Raw genomic sequence first — 17721 nt, forward strand, 5'->3', positions numbered from 1 at the left:
CTCTGGTGACTTAATCCCTAAAATTCTATCAGTTATAGAGTTAAAACAATTATTTGCTGGGCACCAGCTGGAATGACAAACACCCCCACATACGGGCATATATTTTCTTTACCCATATAAAGAATCACCAAAAGAATCATGAACTTTCGGCAACTACAGATTCAGGGAACTGTTTCAGAAGACAAGGCAAAGCATCACTCTAAAATCTAAAATAAAGGCAGCAAAAAGAGGTTGATAAAGCAGAAACAGGTGTGGGTAAAAGCATCTTTCAAGCTCCACCTCTTTCATAATCCTTTTATTCCTATCTCCAGCTTGCCTTAATGAAACACCTGAACGTAAAACCACCCACACCTCTAATAAAGAAAACTATAACACTAGTCATAAGAGGCAAAGAAGAAGAACTCTAAAAGAGAGAAAAGAGTAAGACATTCAGAAAAGACTGTTCCGTACAGCCAGGAAGCTGTATTTTACTATTTAATAAAAATTATTAAAAAGATCTGCTAACAATTAGTGAAGCCTTACTATGTGTTGGTCATCGTTTCACATACTTGACAGGCATTATTAGCTCAAGTAATCTTTAACAACGCTTATATAGATACCATTATTTTCCCCCACGTTACAGATGAAGAAACTGAAGCCTAGAAGGAATATTAAGCAATCTGTCTAATCACCAAAATAAGTAGCATAGCTATTAGTCATAAACTTTCATCAACCAAAGTTTCAGGGAACTGTCTCAGAAGACCAGGAATTAGCAGAGCCCTATAATCTACTTTTATTATTAGTTTTGAAATAAGAAGCAACTAGTCCCAAGTAAGTATTGGGACGAGAACCTCGACAATCTCCAGAGCCTGAGCTTTTGCCTATTATTCTTTATTCTGCTCATTCTAAGTGGAACAACTTCAGTTGAGTGAATGCCACAGAAATCACAATACAGGGAATTTAAAAAGTGAGTGACAAACTATGGAAAAATGAAAGCCTCAGTTATCCTCTGTCTGACTGCACAAGGGTGAGCAAAAAACAGGGTAGCACTTGAAAGCAACCCCTAATATTTCAACTCAGCAGGTCCCCAGTGAGGTGAACACCAGATGAATATTGACAGGATAATAAAAATTAAGAAAAAGGTACAATAGTTAGAATTCAAACAACAGGCCAGGCGCAGTGGCTCACACCTGTATTCCCAACACTGTGGCAGGCCAAGGTGGGCAGATCACCTGAGGTCAGGAGTTCAAGACCAGCCTGGCCAACAGAGTGAAACCCAGTCTCTACCAATAATACAAAAATGAGCCAGGCATGGTGGCGGATGCCTGTAATACCAGCTACTCAGGAGGCTGAGGCAGGAGAATCGCTTGAACCCGGGAGGCGGAGGTTGCACTAAGCTGAGATCACACCATTGCACTCCAGCCTGGGCGACAGAGCAAGATTCAGTCACAAGACAAAAAAAATAATAAAACAATATACTATGGAAATTTCAAAGAAACCCAATCACTGTGGATAAGACTAGGAGCTATAATAAGCCCTTTCTAAACAGAAATAGAGAGACAATTTAATTAAAATATATTTAGGCTGGGCACAGGGGCTCACGCCTGTAATTCCAGCACTTTGGGAGGCCGAGGCGGGCGAATCACGAGATCGGGAGATCCAGACCATCCTGGCTAACATGGTGAAACCCTGTCTCTACTAAAAATACAAAAAATTAGCCAGACGCAGTGGTGGGCACCTATAGTCCCAGCTACTCGGGAGGCTGAGGCAGGAGAATGGCATGAACCCAGAAGGCGGAGCTTGCAGTGAGCCGAGATCGCGCCACTGCACTCCAGCCTGGGTGACAGAGCAAGACTCCGTCTAAAAAATATATATATATAAAATATATATATATTTTATATAAAGTAAGATATTTTAACTGGAAAAATAGTCTGAAGGTGATTAACTTGTGGAAATTTTCACAGTATTTATCAAAATATTAGAAATTTTTACATCTTTAATATTAGAGATTCCTCACCTAAAGAATCATGGTTATACCTAGAGATTAAGCATCCAGCATATCATTTTAAGAGGAAAAAAATATAAATAATCCAAATGTTAACTGATTAAATATTCAAATCAAGAAGTCATTATAAAAGCTATAGGAAAACATTCAATGATATGCTAAGGATTTTCAAAATATATTAAATACAAATGATCCCATCTTCTGCCAAGTCTCCCGCCTATCTCCAATCTCAGCCATGGCAAAGACTACTAATGAATCACAGCACACCCTTTCCTGTAACCTGCTATCGGAATTCTCAACACAGATCTCTGGGCATCCAACATCAACCAGAGTTGGCATCAGAAATAAACCCATCTGATTTAGTCAAAAGGTAGGTCTGACTCAGACAACGGTTAGTCATGGAGCAAAGGGCTAGGAAAACTAACGAAATCAGTTAAAATAAGTCTTTGATTCCTCTCTCTTACCTTCTCCTATTAACAAAAACCCACTGGTAAGGACCACAGGAAATAATTTAAAACTCTGCCTCCCAGGATAGGGAATCGAGAAGACTACTGCCTAGTCTCCAGTGGTGAGTCACACTAGCAGCAGGGAAGGTGTATGAGATAAACTTATCCATCTCTCCTGCCTCGCTCTACTGGGTGGAAACATTCCTCATTGTGTACTACTTTAAATTTAGAGGGTGTCCCTAAAGCCCAAATGCTTTTTTCTTGGACTAGATAAATTGATTCTAAAGTGTATACAGAAAAATAAACAAGAATCTTTTTTTTTTTTTTTTTTTTTAAGAAAAGCTCTAAGACAGAGAAGCAATGATAGAGGATAACCCTATTAGATGTTAAAGTATACTATATAAAGCTTCAGTAAGTAAAGAACTGTCAATCTGGTTCATGAACAGACAGACTAGTGAAACACAGAATCAAATATCCAGAAACATACCCAAATACACATGAGAACTTATTATTTGTCAAAAGGTAGCATCTCAATTCAGAGGAGGAAAATAAATACAGACTTCTTAATAAAATGACATTGGGGCCGGACATCGTGGCTCACGCCTGTAATCCCAGCACTTTGGGAGGCTGAGGTGGGTGGATCACAGGGTCAGAAGATCGAGACCATCCTGGCTAACATGGTGAAACCCCATCCCTACTAAAAGTACAAAAAATTAGCCGGGCGTGGTGGCGGGCACCTGTAATCCCAGCTACTCAGGAGGCTGAGGCAGGAGAATGGCGTGAACCCGGGAGGTGGAGCTTGCAGTGAGCTGAGATGGCACCACTGCACTCCAGCCTGGGCGACAGAGTGGAACTCCGTCTCAAAAAAGAAAAAAAAAAAAAAGACATTGGAACAATGGGTACCTATCTGGAAAAATATTACACTGGTTACACAACTAACACTATGCATCAGGATAAACCGAAAATGGTCCAGAGATTTAAAAGTGAAATCCTACATAAAGTAACCAAAAGAAAACCTGGGTGACTTCTTTTTAATTCTGGAATGTGTAAGGTCTTACTATGACCCAAATGCAGAAGCTAGCCAAGAGGGGAAAGAAAAAAGAGGGGAGAAGAAGATGAGAGGGGAGAGAAGAAGGAGGGGAAGAGAAGAGAAGAAAGCACTGATAACACCATAAATAAAAAAATGACAAAGTGTGGGATTAAAAAAACTGCAACTGACATCAGAGACAAAAGCTAATCTCCCTGACAGATACTGAGCTCCCAGAAACTGAGATGAAAAAGACCAACATCCCAATAGAAAAAAATATGTAATAAACCATGTTTAAATATGTAGAAGAAATGAAAATTAAAACTATACTTATATGCCATTTCTCATTAAGCAAATTGGCAAAAACATAAAATTTGAAAACACATTCTGTCGCTAAAGTTGCAGGGAAAGATTCTCCAACACGGCCGGTGGAAATACCAAATGGCACAACTCCTATGGAGGGGAATCTGACAACAGGTAACAAAACTACATCTGCATATACTCTGTGAACCAGTAATCCCATACCATACCGAAATGCCTGCAAAAATATAAAATGGCATACATACAAAGTTGTTTACTGAAGTAGCTTATAAGTGTAAAAGATGAGAAAGAAATTTACTGTCCAGCAAAAATACATTTATATTGTCTTAGTCTATTTGTGCTACTATAACAAAATACCACAGACTAGGTAATTCATAAACAATAACAATTTATTTCTCAGGTTTCTGGAGGCAGCGAAGACCAAGACCAAGACACTGGCAAGACCAGCGTCTGGCGAGGGCTGCTTCTGCTTCCAAAATGGCACTTTGCTGCGGCACTCTCCAGAGAAGAACACTTATTTCCTCACACAGCAAAGGGTGAAAGAGCCCTCCCTTCTGCCTCAAGCCCTTTTCATAAGGGCACTAATCCTACTCGTGACTTAATCATCTCTCAACGGCCACAACATCTCAACACTGTGGCACTGGGGATTAAGTTTCAACATGAATTCTGGAGGGGACACCATCATTCACACCATAGCATATATCTTTCGAACATTTTGAGCTTTTTTTTTTCCTGATATACAGTATTAGGTATGGATCCAACTTTCATCTTTTTCCAATAGAACTGGTTGTTACAGGTCAGTCATTTATTTATTTAGAGACGGAGTCTCACTATGTCACCCAGGCTGGAGCGCAGTGGCGTGATCTTGGCTGGCTGCAACTTCTGCCTCCTGGGTTCAAGTGACTCTTGTGCCTCAGCCTCCTGAGTAGCTGGGATTACAGGCATGCGCCACCACGCCCGGCTAGTTTTTCTATTTTTAGTGGAGACAAGGTTTCATCATGTTGGCCAGGCTAGTCTCAAACTCCTAACCTCAGCCTCCCAAAGTGCTAGGATTACAAATGTGAGCCACTGTGCCCAGCCAGGTCATTTATTTAAAATGGCTAATAAACTATGGTACATTCATATGATCAAATATATTTCTGTAAAAATGGATGAGGAAAAGCTCTACGTATTAAAATGGAGAGACCTTCAGGATACTGCAAGTAAAGCCACCAAGAGGCAAAATATTCTATAAAACACATTACTTATTGTGTAAGGAAAGACAGAAATAAAAGCATTCTTATTTACTTGTATTTGTATAAAGACTAGAAAGATAAATAGAAACTAACAAAGAATAGTTTCCTATAGGAGTTGGGGGGAAGATATAGAAGTGAGGCATATCGACATAAACTTTCATATGATAGTTTTGATTTTTAAATTATGTGAGTTTATTATCTACTCAAAAATTGTTTAAAATATAAGTGAAGAGTTGGCTGGTGTGTGGGAATGGCTGTTATAGACTAATAACTTAAGTCTATTTAAATTAATTAAAGTTAAAATTCAGCTTCTCTGTCGAACTAGCCACTCCGTTTCAAGTGCCAGTGGACAGGACAGCAAAGATAGACAACATTTCCATCACTGTATGAAGTTCTACTGGACAGTGCTAAAGTTGAGTCTACAGACAGAAGCACACCCGATAAAATGAAAAAGGATTCAGTCTCCCATATAAGCCAGAAACAAATATACAACAAAGTTAACAAATCAACCAAATATTTAAGTTAAATATCGGTCAAATATCAGTCAAATGTTTATGTGTCAAGACATGATGACATACTACCTTTCCACCATAAACTAGGAAATACATGGAAAAACAGTAAGAGGATAAGCCACTTTCTCGATCCGTTTGAATGCATTATAAATACAGAATAATAGATAAATGTTAATGATGATATTCCAGGATGTCAATCTATAACTATATTCAAAATGGGACTTTAAATGCATTAAAAACTAAAATACTTTTTAATCCATAAATTTCTACCATCTGCTCCAAAGCTTCATTCTTTTAACAATTAGTGAACTTACTAAGTATCTACTATGTATCAGGCACGTGGTCAGTCACCAGAGATATCATGGAGAACAAAAGCTTTACTTTTTTCTAACACTTACGGGCCAATGAGAGACACATACATTCCTGAAGGATCGCACAAATAAGCGGCACGCTGTGCGGCACGAAGGAAGGAGAATGGGCACACTCACAGAAGCAGAGGAACCTAACGTAACGGGGATCACAGGGTTTCCCTGAGGAAGCAGTCTACAAACTGGAATCTGAAGGGTAAGATTTGGCCTAAAAAGCTTCCAAAGAGAGGAAACTATTCTGCCTAAAGATCTCAAAGCATCTCGGAGGCTGAAGTGGGAGGATTACTTGAGCCCAGGAAGCGGACGCTGCAGTGAGCCAAGATCACGCCACTGCACTCCAGCCTGGGTGACAGAGCAAGACCCTGTCTGGGGTGGGAAAGATCTCAAACTCAAAGCGAAGGAAACACCTCACAAGACCTAAAAAAAAGTTCTGTTAACAAAAATAATGAAAACCTGGTCTGCAGCTTCTAAAATATATGGATTGCCAATTCCTTAATTGGGAGAGATGCTCAAGACTGTACATACCTCAAACACTGCCCTAATGGCACTTAACATGGACTCCACGGTTTTGGAAAATAAGTTCAATAATAAAAAAATGTAACAACTGGCACTGAGTGTAAGAGAATCTCCTGAAATATGAATGTTTATTTTCTCTTTTCTTAATTAAGGACATACACGAAACATTTTTTTCTTTTCAGGTTTTTCTCCTGCTACCTAAACTGCTAAACAACCCTAAAATGAAGAGAGAGAGAGAACATCCCCTTTCTGTTTAGCTGATCAGCAAGCAGTACAACAAAAGATGGAGAAAGATATGATCCTACTACCAGAAATTCTGGTACTAAAGTTATGCAACTCTCAGAAGTTACTTGACAGCTGGGAATCCTCCATGCTAAAGAACACGAATGCCCTCAGCTGCAGTTTAAGCAGAGTGCTTTATTGCTAACATAAGAAAATATACCATATATAACAATAATCCTAAATCACTCTTGTTGGGCCTTTTATGCTCTGAGTTAATTTTCCTACAGTGATTACAAGCCTGACGAAAATGACACTTCTCTGCCTGGCCTCTAACAATATTAACTCCACCTCAACGGACATGTTTGCAAAGCAGCTAGCTAAGAACCAAGAACTTACAAACACAAAAATAAATATCTCTTAGACACTACGTGGAAAAGCACAAAATACTGTATCCAAGCTGATTAAAGTACATAACAATGTATATAAGTGTACGAACAATAATCAGAAATGCTGCCATGGTAGAAATGCTCACTAGCATCTTTTTGTCCTACAAAATATCTAAATCCAGAAGAGTTTTTTTTTTTTTTTTTAAATTCAAAGAGAAGTACATTTTCATTTTCACTAAAAGGCAAAACAAAACAAACATTACACTTGGGTTTAAAACATATTAATCAGAAAAGGAATGTAGAGCTATTTATGACAGTCTTAAATTAGTAAATGGAGACCAAGACTTGGCAGCTCAGTAGCAGTGATGATTTAGTCATCACATCTCACAACCTTGTCATTTGCAAACGTTTTAAAATAAGAGTCTTCATTGTGAAGAACATATAGTTACGGGGGGGGGGACAACCAAAAAACTAATCATCATTGCTTTAGCTCAACCCACATGCCTGTACTTAAGGGTATCCATGGTAGCAATGATGCAGCGTGCCTACCTAGTTCACCGTGCCTACACAAGTGGGAGAGAGGGGAGGCGGATGATGAAAAAAATTTCACTTGGAAAGGTGTTTTAGTATTAACATGATAAAATTACATCAACTACACTGTCAGACTTTTAAAACACATATAAAACCACAAAGCTCTGTAAGACCAGAAAAGGGAGAGAAGAACAAGGGATGGGGTACACACTGCAGCCTTTAGTTGAAAAGAAAATCAAGAATTTTGCTCTTCCTGCTAGAACCATTGGTTAAATATGTTCAAAGGGTTTATTTCTAATAACAGAATAAATTATTTTAATTTAGCTTTTTCAAAAGCAACTACAAACAATGTTTTAGGCTTCTAATTTCCAACCTACATCCTTCTCTATTTTTGCTTTAACAGTTACATAATAAAAATTTATAAATACTTTAGGATAATGATTACATCTAATTTTTTTAAGCAAAATAGACCCTCTTTTGCTAAAAAAGGGTCAATGCAAAAAAAGTCTAAGTCTATCAAGGAAGATGGAGCAGAGAGAGGAGACAGATCATTTCAAATAACCTTGCCATAATATTGGAAATAAAACCAAAGTGAATGAAATGATGAAAGGTAAATCACAGGGGAGAACCAACACAGACAACCACGAAAAAAATCTAGAGAGGGAAAAAGCAGCAACAACCCTGTTTTCCAGGCTTCTGTGCCCTTTAAACATTCAGTAAGAATATTTCAACATGACAATTACCTAGAGGCACAGAGAAGACATCTCCTTATAAACGGGATGGAAACAGACAATGGGCATGTCTGTATCCGATCAGAAACTACTGTTCGAACTAGAACTCTGTGAACAACAAGAAAAGAAAACTAATTTCCATCAATTTTCCTGCTTTTCCTCTTATGAAAAATAATTCACTATACAGGAAGAGTAACAGCCTATTTTTAGAATTTACAAATTTACCTACTCTTTTATTACTGAACATAATTTTAAAATCTCAACAAGTTTGTCTAGCAATCACTATGAGACATTGTTAAGTGCATAGAAATAAAAAAGGTAAATTATTCCATATTTTAAAAACCAATGGATAAATTTTAAATGTAAGCACACTGAATGTATAATAACACCATCACACAATGTCTGCAAACTGGTGCTCAAAAATAAAAGAAGCCAAACTTAGAGATTAAGTGAAGCATGCTGCACTTTGAAGACAATGAGCAAAACAGACTTCAAAACAAGTACTCTGAAAGAGTGCCTGTACAAGTCTAATCATTCTAAATCCACATCAACATCTTTCTAAAGGCAACACAATCAGCACCTGACTATTTTCCTCTTCTTAAAAATACAAAAAATTAACTATAATTATAATAGATGGAAGAGTCCAGAAAATGTTCTCAAGATGAGTTATACTTTCAACTAGCATGGCATGTTGGGACACAAAATAAAGAGGAGGAGAATAACTCTGAGAATATATTTAGAAGATTTAAATATAATCAAGGCTTTACAGACCTTTGCTGTTGGGAGAAAGGCTTCCTGAAAATCTCAGGGAAAAAAATATCTGTGTAACACATTTTAGCTATCTAAAACACATTTCAAAAGATTGCCTTTTCTAAAGGATATAAACTAAGCATCACAGGGATTCACATATCTATTTTCAAATGTATGACAATGGTTACACCTTATTTTTAAAATACACTGAACAAAGGGTCTCTCACATCTGTCACTACCAATGAAATACAGAAAAGCATATTATATCTTACCTTTGTGGTGACAATGCACAGGCAATCCATTACTCTACCATTACAATATTTTATACATAAAGCAAAACTATTTTAAGTTGCCTAGTTGAACAAAAAATGTAAATAAAAATAAAGTTGTGAGATAAAATCATAAACGGAAAAGTTATAACTGTAACTGTATCTCTCCAGGATCCATTCTTAGAGATAGCAATTTTTCTACTATCTAAAATACAAGAAACCAGAGTCTGTCACGTGCCCTACAATCTTCTTTATGTAATCTGTATCTGAAGAACTTGAAATTATCCCACAAAACACTGTGGAAGATGTCAGGGCTTATTCCACAAGAGTCCACTGCTTCTTCAGAGGCTGTTTCATTAATCCCTCTTTTCAAGATACGAGGTTGACAGGAAGTCATCTGATGAAATGCTCCACAAAGAGGCTTCCCTGATATAAATTTAAATCTGCTTCTCCTTGTTAGCTACAGTTTGGATACTCAAATGACAACTACCAAAAAAAAAAAAAATCACTAAAAATATGCAGGCAAACATTTCTTCCACTAAACCATTTCAGCAACTGCAGCCTGCAAAGTAATGACTTTCTCGAGCAGTAATGAATGGAATATTCCATGTGGTTTTTTTGAGAAGGGGAGCAGGAAAAACAAAACACAGTAATTTAAAATATTATCTCTAAATCCTGCCTTTTTTTTCTTTGCTAAAAAAGTGAATAAATAACATTTTACCAACAAAGGCAAATTTTAACTTTATTGCCTTACTAAATCCATTTCACTGATCCCCCACACACCAAAAAAACCACCACAAAAAGATAGTTAAAACTATGTAACCTTTCAAACTCAAGAAGTCTTCATTTTTAAGTCAACTAACTTTGTGAATTCCTGTCCTGTCTCCAAGATCATTAGGACTGGAGCTAGACAGGCTAACGGGACATGGCAGAGGGATATGCAACTGGCCTTCAGTATCATAAGTTTCCAGCCACACGCCCCTACACAAATGCCATAGTAAGGTTAGCTACATGTGGTGGCCTGTGCCTGTAGTCCTAGCTACTTGGGAGGCTGAAACTGGACAATGGCTTGAGCCCAGGAGTTTGAGGATGCAGTGAGGCTGTAACTGCACCACTGCACTCCAGCCTGGGCAACAAAGCAAGACCCCTGTCTGTAAAAAAACTTTAAAATCCAAAAAAATTTCTAAAAAATTTTCAATGCATAGCATCATTTGCAATTTTTGTCCACAAAGTTTCCTCATAGTTTACAGATATTATGAATGACCTCAAGTTCAAACAACTGAACTGTTCCTACTTGCCTCTTATACCCTATTCCTCCTCCTAACATTTCCAATACACAGGGACTGCACCAACAACTTACAGACTAAACCACATTTCACTGTAAGGGTTATGAAAAGGGGTTAATACATATATACCATTTGGTAGAACCTATCAAATAGTAAGCATTATCAATGTTGTTATTACTATTATTAGTATGTATCAGATCAGTCTTTTATTTAAAGCCTAACAGGATATACTTGAGACAGGCCCAATGGGACCTTACCTTACTTTATCTAATGGGGTTGTTACGTGAGGATTAAATAATATACACAGGGCACTTAGAATAATGCTGACATGTTAAGTCAATAGTGGCAATAAACAGGGCAACAGTGCTCAATAAATGCCAGCTACAGCTATATATCTATTATGGTATAATACAAAATATATTCAGTCTTTTTTCTGTCACAGAGTGCCTAAAACTCTTAGAAATTCCTAGTAATGGGAAGGTCTTTTTTTATTCATGACAAGCCCTTTGGATAACAGCTAATGCTCATGAGGTCACTTAAAGTGAGACCCCTAGAAAGCCTCAGGATAAGGAAAGACCACGGGATCAGAGGGGTGGGACTTTCAGCTCCACCCACCAACCTCCGGAGGGGCAGGGGTTGGGGGGCTGGATATCAAGCTCTATAAAAACTCTTAACAACGTGGGATGTGCTTTTGGGTTGGCAAAGGCATGCTGGGAAGGCTGAGAACTCCAACTTTACCAGGATAGAAGCTCCTGCACTTGGGACCCTTCTGCCAAATTCATCAAAATTGCCAAGCACGAAAAGCAGCAAGGAAACACAACCCAGAGAAGAGGGGGAAAAAAATCAATCAATAAAAACTGACCCAGAAATGACACATAATAGAAATCAGCAGACAAAAACATTTTAAAAGTTACTTTAACTCTGTCCCTTATGTTTATGAAGATAGAGAAAAGCTTGAGTGTGTTAATGAGACAAAAATGAAACTATTGAGACCCAGTCTGGTGGTAAACATGTGTAGCCCCAGGTACTTGGGAGGCTGAGGCAATAGGACTGCTCAAACCCAGGAGACTGAGGATGCAGTGGGCCATGACTCCATTACTGCACTGCAGCCTGGGTGATGCAGCGAGACCTTGTCTCCAAAAAGAGGGACAGGGAGAGGAGAAGAGAAGAGAAACTAAATCAAGCTTCTAGGGCTAAATTGTCTGAAATGAAAAACCGACTGAGACTTAACAGTAGACTAGATACTTCAGAAGATTAATGAACCTGAAGACTTAGTAACGGAAATTGTCTAAAATTTAACATACCAACGAAAAAGACTGAAAAAAGATTAATCATATCAGTGAACTGTAGACAAAGTCAATCAAACCAATATACATGTAATTGGAATCCCTGAAAGCAAAGGGGAGGGAAGAGAAAAAATATTTGTAGAAATAATTGGTGAAAAACGTCTAAAAACTAGGTAAAAACTATAAACCCACAGATCCAAGAAACTCAATGAATCCCAAGCACAAGAAAGGTAAAGAAAACTGTAACGATAAACAGTACACGTGAGTGACAAGCACCAAATTCAAGACAAAGGTTAATTCTGGGGAACAAGGCAGGAGAACGTCATTACAGTGGAAAACACAAGATACTTCAACTATACTTACACTATTTTATCTTCTTAAGGTACTAGTAAATACATGGATATTTATAATATTCACTACAGTTTCTCCATGATTAAAATCTTAAAAAAAAAAAAAAACACAAAATGAAGGAAAACCAACAGGGCAAACAGTTGCCAAGAAGATAAAAAATTTTCCAAAGCACAGAGTAGACAGTAGCAAATGCCACCAAAAAATCGATAACATATGCGAACAGCCTCTGTTATGCCCTTGATCCTTTTCTCTTTTGGAATCTCATTCTCCCTTCATACAATGTCTATAACCTCTTTTTGTATCTTGGGCCTCTGTTCCCTTCTTTATCTTATAAATATAATATGTTCAAAGATGCCATTAGGAAAAAGGGAGAAAAATGGACTTCTTCGTAAGACCCTATAGCATTCCTTCTCTTCTTAGCTAATCTTCTTGAAAACGTAGTTTGCCTTTTCTTCTTCCTTTTCTTCTCATTCCCAATATTCTGTAACCTAGCTTCTGACCCTCCTTCTCCACATTAACTGTTCTCTTTTTCCCTTTATTTACTTTAAAAAAAAATTATCTAACTACACAGATAATTCAGGCACACCTTAAACACACTTATAAAGACAGATGAATAATGTTGAAAGTCTCTTTTGTATTATTTTCCCGAGATAACCTCTTTTAACCACTTGTATGTATTTGTTCAGCTAATCCTATATGTTTATTACTACTTAGGGTCCTACTGAGAAGTACTTTTTTCTTCTAATGGAATCTTTGAATATATTTACAGGATAAAATAAAGAGGGGAACAGAGGCCCAAGACAGAGAAAGAGGTTACAGATATTCCATAATGAAAAAGAATGAGATTCTAATCAAGAAAAAGGGATTAAGAGCATAACAGAAGCTGTTAGTATTTGTTCTCTGATATGACTTTCACATAATTGAAAACATATAAAGTTAGGAAATTTTGCAATAAACACACATCACTCTGGAAATCCAAAAAACAGGAGTGGGGAGGAGGTTTAGGAGCACATGAGATATCACTGTTCTAACACTAAAAATAGTCATAAGCGCAGATACAGATATAGAGCAATCAAGATTATTTAAATGATGAGTTACTGAAAATGTCACATAATCAAAACACGTAATTCAAAACTAATTGGGGGTGTCTTCTTGGAACACATAGATCTAACCAATGTGACGTACTTTAGCTTTCACAGACTTTTATTTTCTCAGTAACTGTGTAATGTTTTGCTGAGTTTTCTCCTAGATTAACAGCTTTCTCTTTTTTTTGGCATAATATGACAGTTGTTCCCCTTCTTTTATAACATTTCTTTTTTTGGAGACAGGGTCTTGCTCTGTTGCCCAGGCTGGAAATGCAGTGGACTGATCAAAGCTCACTGCAGCCTTGACCTCCTGGGCTCAAGCAATTCTCCCACTTCATACTCCCAAGTAGCTGGGACTACAGGCATGAGCCACCAACCACACCTTTTTTTTTTTTTTTTTTTTTTTGGTAGGGATGGGGTCTCCCTATGCTGCCCAGGCTGATCTATACTAAATTTACAGAAACGTGTTTTTCTTTCTTCAGTAATAAATGTCTTCTTCTGGAATACCTCCAGAAGTACCTGCCTGAGGCCGTTTTACAGTTAACTTTTTTCTAAAATAAGTAGAAGTACACTCTATAAAACAACTATTAAAAGTATAGTACATAAACTAGTAACATAATTGTTAATATTTATTAAGTATTATGTACTGTACCTAATTATACATGTTATGCTTTTACATGACTGGCAGAACAGGTTTTTACACCAGCATCACCACAAACACCTGACATGCGCTGGACGACAATGCTATGACAGTGATGAAGTCACTAGGAGACACACAGCTCTCAGCTGGATTATAACCTGAAGGGATCCTACTTCACATGGTCTGTGACTGGCCAACACATCATCATACCACATATTACTGTATTTCTACAGCTTTTTTTAAAAAATAAACTTGCCTATTACATTTCTATCTCTATTAAAATTAGTTCTTTCTCTCCTTATTTTAACTTTATTGCAATATTTTCCTTTGTCTAGGTAGTAAGTACAACTGCCAAGAAAGTTACTAAACAAAAACAGAAACATCCGTCTTGAAGCCTGAAGTTCCAATCAGTTTTTCTATAGGGTAATACCACAAGGTTGGGCAGTACCAACATCCCTGAATGACAGTTTGATAAATTCTAAAGTAAACACAGTATAAGCTCCACATATTAAAAACCAAAATCTGGCTCACCTCATGTATGTTAGGAGGCTATAGCAAGAATGAATTCATGCTCCTCTGACATCCCAAATTACTGCAATGTATGTGATATGCCTTTTAAAACTATGCTATTTGAAAAATGATATGGTTATTATTTTAATCCATTCCTGTGGAACACATGAGTCTAAGAAAGGAAGACAAAACATATTCATTTTAAAATATTAATGCAAAACATTGTATTAATATTTTACAATATTAATATTTTAAAATCAATACAATATGTGCTTTCTTCTCACGCAGTATTTCTCAAATTTTATTTTACCAGTTCTGGGGCAAAAGGCTAAAGCTGGAAGAATGTGTCACCTGCCTGTCCACTTTCTTACCTCTCAAAAATAACACCTCAAAGAAAAAGCAACCCCTAGGAATAGAAAAATGGAAACCATCACTTGCATGGATTCTAGTTCAGGGGCAGTGAAAACTCAAAATAAACTTGGGAAAATTGCTGGAAGGCAAGGACATGCTTGACTAGCAGAGCATATCCGAAGAAAACACAGATACCCCTTCAAGTGATTCGTCTAGTCAAATACGAAGTAATATGAGCATCCAAACTTAAATGTATGTAAACATTTAGTCAATAAAAATTTCTCAGTATACGGTGATAACTCTGTAAAGAGAGAGATCCAGAAAAAGGGCAAACTTCGCAATCTCTGGAGGGGATTATCACATAAACTACTCAAATAACTGATCATTCAAAGAAAGTAACGTAAACTTTAGCCTGTCTTTTTAGAAGGAACAGAAGTTCATCCCTAGTTGATGAAGAAAGAGTGTTATAGAAGAATGTCAACTAATAAATACAAATGGAATGATAAAATTGGGGAGAAAAATCACATTTTGAAACCTTAAATGTAGTGATTTGGCAGTGATCAGCAATGGGTGGAAACTGACTCACTACAAGGTGCCAAAGTACATCCCCACACACACTTCATAGTATCAACAAGAAAAACGTACCTTTCCTGGGGAAGATCTGGAGGTCCCCACCTTTAAGCAATCCAACTCGACACCACAAGAGCAACAACCCGACACTGTGTGCTTCCTGATGATGCAATACGAAACACAACACTGCGTATCACTATGAAGTCTGCTTACCAAAAGCGAGTCTCATCAACCTTTACACCTAACTTCCTCTTACCAGAGATACAAGACTTAGTGGAATGAGTTAAATAACACGAGGAAACAAATTAGACAAATAAAGAATGTGTGACAGTCTGTAAAACAACTGGCATGGTCTCTTCAAAAAGGTAATGTCATTTAAAGCGGGGGAAAAGAAGATAAGGAAGACGATTCTACTAGATGACAAAAGACTAGAGACACTGCACCAGATGTGGTATGTGTACTCCCAACCCATTCCAACAGTCGCCCCCAGATCTTCACACTTATCTTTCATCCTGAGCAGCCTCAGCAACACTTTGTGCCTGTGGCCCCCAGTCCACATCTCCTCCTCTCACCCTCCTCCCTTGGGGCTTTCCTGATAACCACAACACTGGACACTACGATCACCTACACTGACAAATCCACAACCCTAAAGTGTGGGGGAACTGCCGCCCACTAGAAGCCAGTAGATAAATTCTTTCTCTTTCTTTGCAGAGTCCTAACATGCAGTATACACGGCTTCTCAGGGACGCAATACCAAGGATACAAAAATCAGTCACATTTAGTGGCAGGAAGCATCCTTGTATTAGTTTTTCCCCTTCCTATAATCTCTTCCCCCTTTCCCTCACTTCTGCTCTCTAGGAATGAATTCTAAATAAATTAGTAGCACCTAAGCCCTCCGCCTCAGGTTTTGCTTTTAGGAAAACCCAATTAAAACCAGACACCTAACAATCAAATGCATAAATGGTATGTGTACTGATTAATCTGATTTTTTTAAAGTCCCATAAAATAGATTGGGGACAATTTTGAATAGAGACTGGACAGAAAATTGAACAATTATTGCTAATTTTCTCAGATGTGGTAATGGTACTAAGATTACACAGAAGAATATCTATTCTTACTCTTAGGAGATGTGTGCTGAAGCTTTAATAGTTTAAGTGCATGATGTCTACAACTGATTTTCAAATAGTTCCAAAAAATACACGCATACAGGAAAAGCAAATATGACAAAATGTTAGCAACTAGTGAATCTACATGGATGTTTGTTATACTACTCTCTCAATTTTACTGTATCTTTAAAATTCTGTATAATAAAAACTTAGAAGAAACATAATCACCTTTGGCCCATTCTTTAATTACAGTAAGACCCACAGCTCTCACTTCATTCAAAAAATATTTACAGAACAACTACTGCAAGTATTATACATATTTCAGTGAATAAGCAAGACAGTTTAGCAGGTGTGGTGGCTCACACCTATAATCCAGCCCTTTGGGAGGCCAAGGCGAGTGGATTGCTTAAGCACAGTTCAAGACCAGCCTGGGCAATACAGTGAGACCCCATCTCTATAAAAAACTACGAAAATTACCCAGGTATGCTAGCATGTGCCTGCAGTCCCAGCTACTCGAGACGTTGAGGCAGGAGGACTGCTTGAGCCCAGGAGGCAGAGACTGCAGTGAGCTGAGATGGCACCACTGCACTCCAGCCTGAGCGCTAGAGCAAGACCCTGTCTCCAAAAAATAAAAAAATAAAAAATAAAAAAAAGAAGAAGAAGATAGTTCCTAGTCTCAGGGAAGTTACAGTCTAGTGGAGATCCAAATACACACAAAATAATATATAATAGAGTATTTAACTGATGAACATAATTAAGCAGAGGTACAAAGTGCTACAACAAAGACTCTGACTGAATCTGAGAGGTAAAGGAAGGCTTCCAACAGAAAGTGGCCTTGCAGTGATCCTTGACTGTCTTGTAGCGATTTTTTGACTCAAGTCTTACTTTCATAACCTGTTTCCAATCTGTCCTCAAATCCTCATGCTCTGCATTCAAAATATCCATAATTCAGTCATTTAGCACCTCCACTGTCACCATTTTGGTTGATAAGCCAACATTCACCCTTAACTGGATTACTAAAACAGCCTCCCAACAGGTCCCTTACTTCTACCCTTTTCCCTACTGTATTTTCAACACAACAGCCTGAGTGATCCTTTTGTTAAGTCAAATAACATTCCCCTTCTGCTCCAAAATCCTGCAATGGTTTCACCTGATCTGCACCTGTCTTACCCACTGACCTCATCTCGCACTGCGCCTTCCCTTACTCACTCTGCTCCAGTCATACTGGCCATCTAGCT

General features: G+C 37.8%; 1 protein-coding gene across 23 annotated transcripts in view; it reads right to left on the reverse strand.

The window, feature by feature from the left end:
• The window catches only part of DLG1 (discs large MAGUK scaffold protein 1), a 282292-nt gene that overhangs the window by 237256 nt on the left and 27315 nt on the right, over window positions 1-17721 (reverse strand). The window contains exon 1 of one of the 23 annotated variants that reach the window (XM_050779133.1): window positions 9302-14700. The exons of the other annotated variants lie outside the window; for them this stretch is intronic. Coding sequence (XP_050635090.1) covers window positions 9302-9331 — 30 coding nt within the window. The 5' untranslated portion in view covers window positions 9332-14700. Of the gene's footprint in view, window positions 1-9301; window positions 14701-17721 lie in introns of those variants that run through there. 23 annotated transcript variants of the gene reach the window in all.

Source organism: Macaca thibetana, chromosome 2 (assembly GCF_024542745.1).
Source record: "Macaca thibetana thibetana isolate TM-01 chromosome 2, ASM2454274v1, whole genome shotgun sequence".
In the NCBI taxonomy this organism is placed as follows: Eukaryota; Metazoa; Chordata; class Mammalia; order Primates; family Cercopithecidae; genus Macaca; species Macaca thibetana.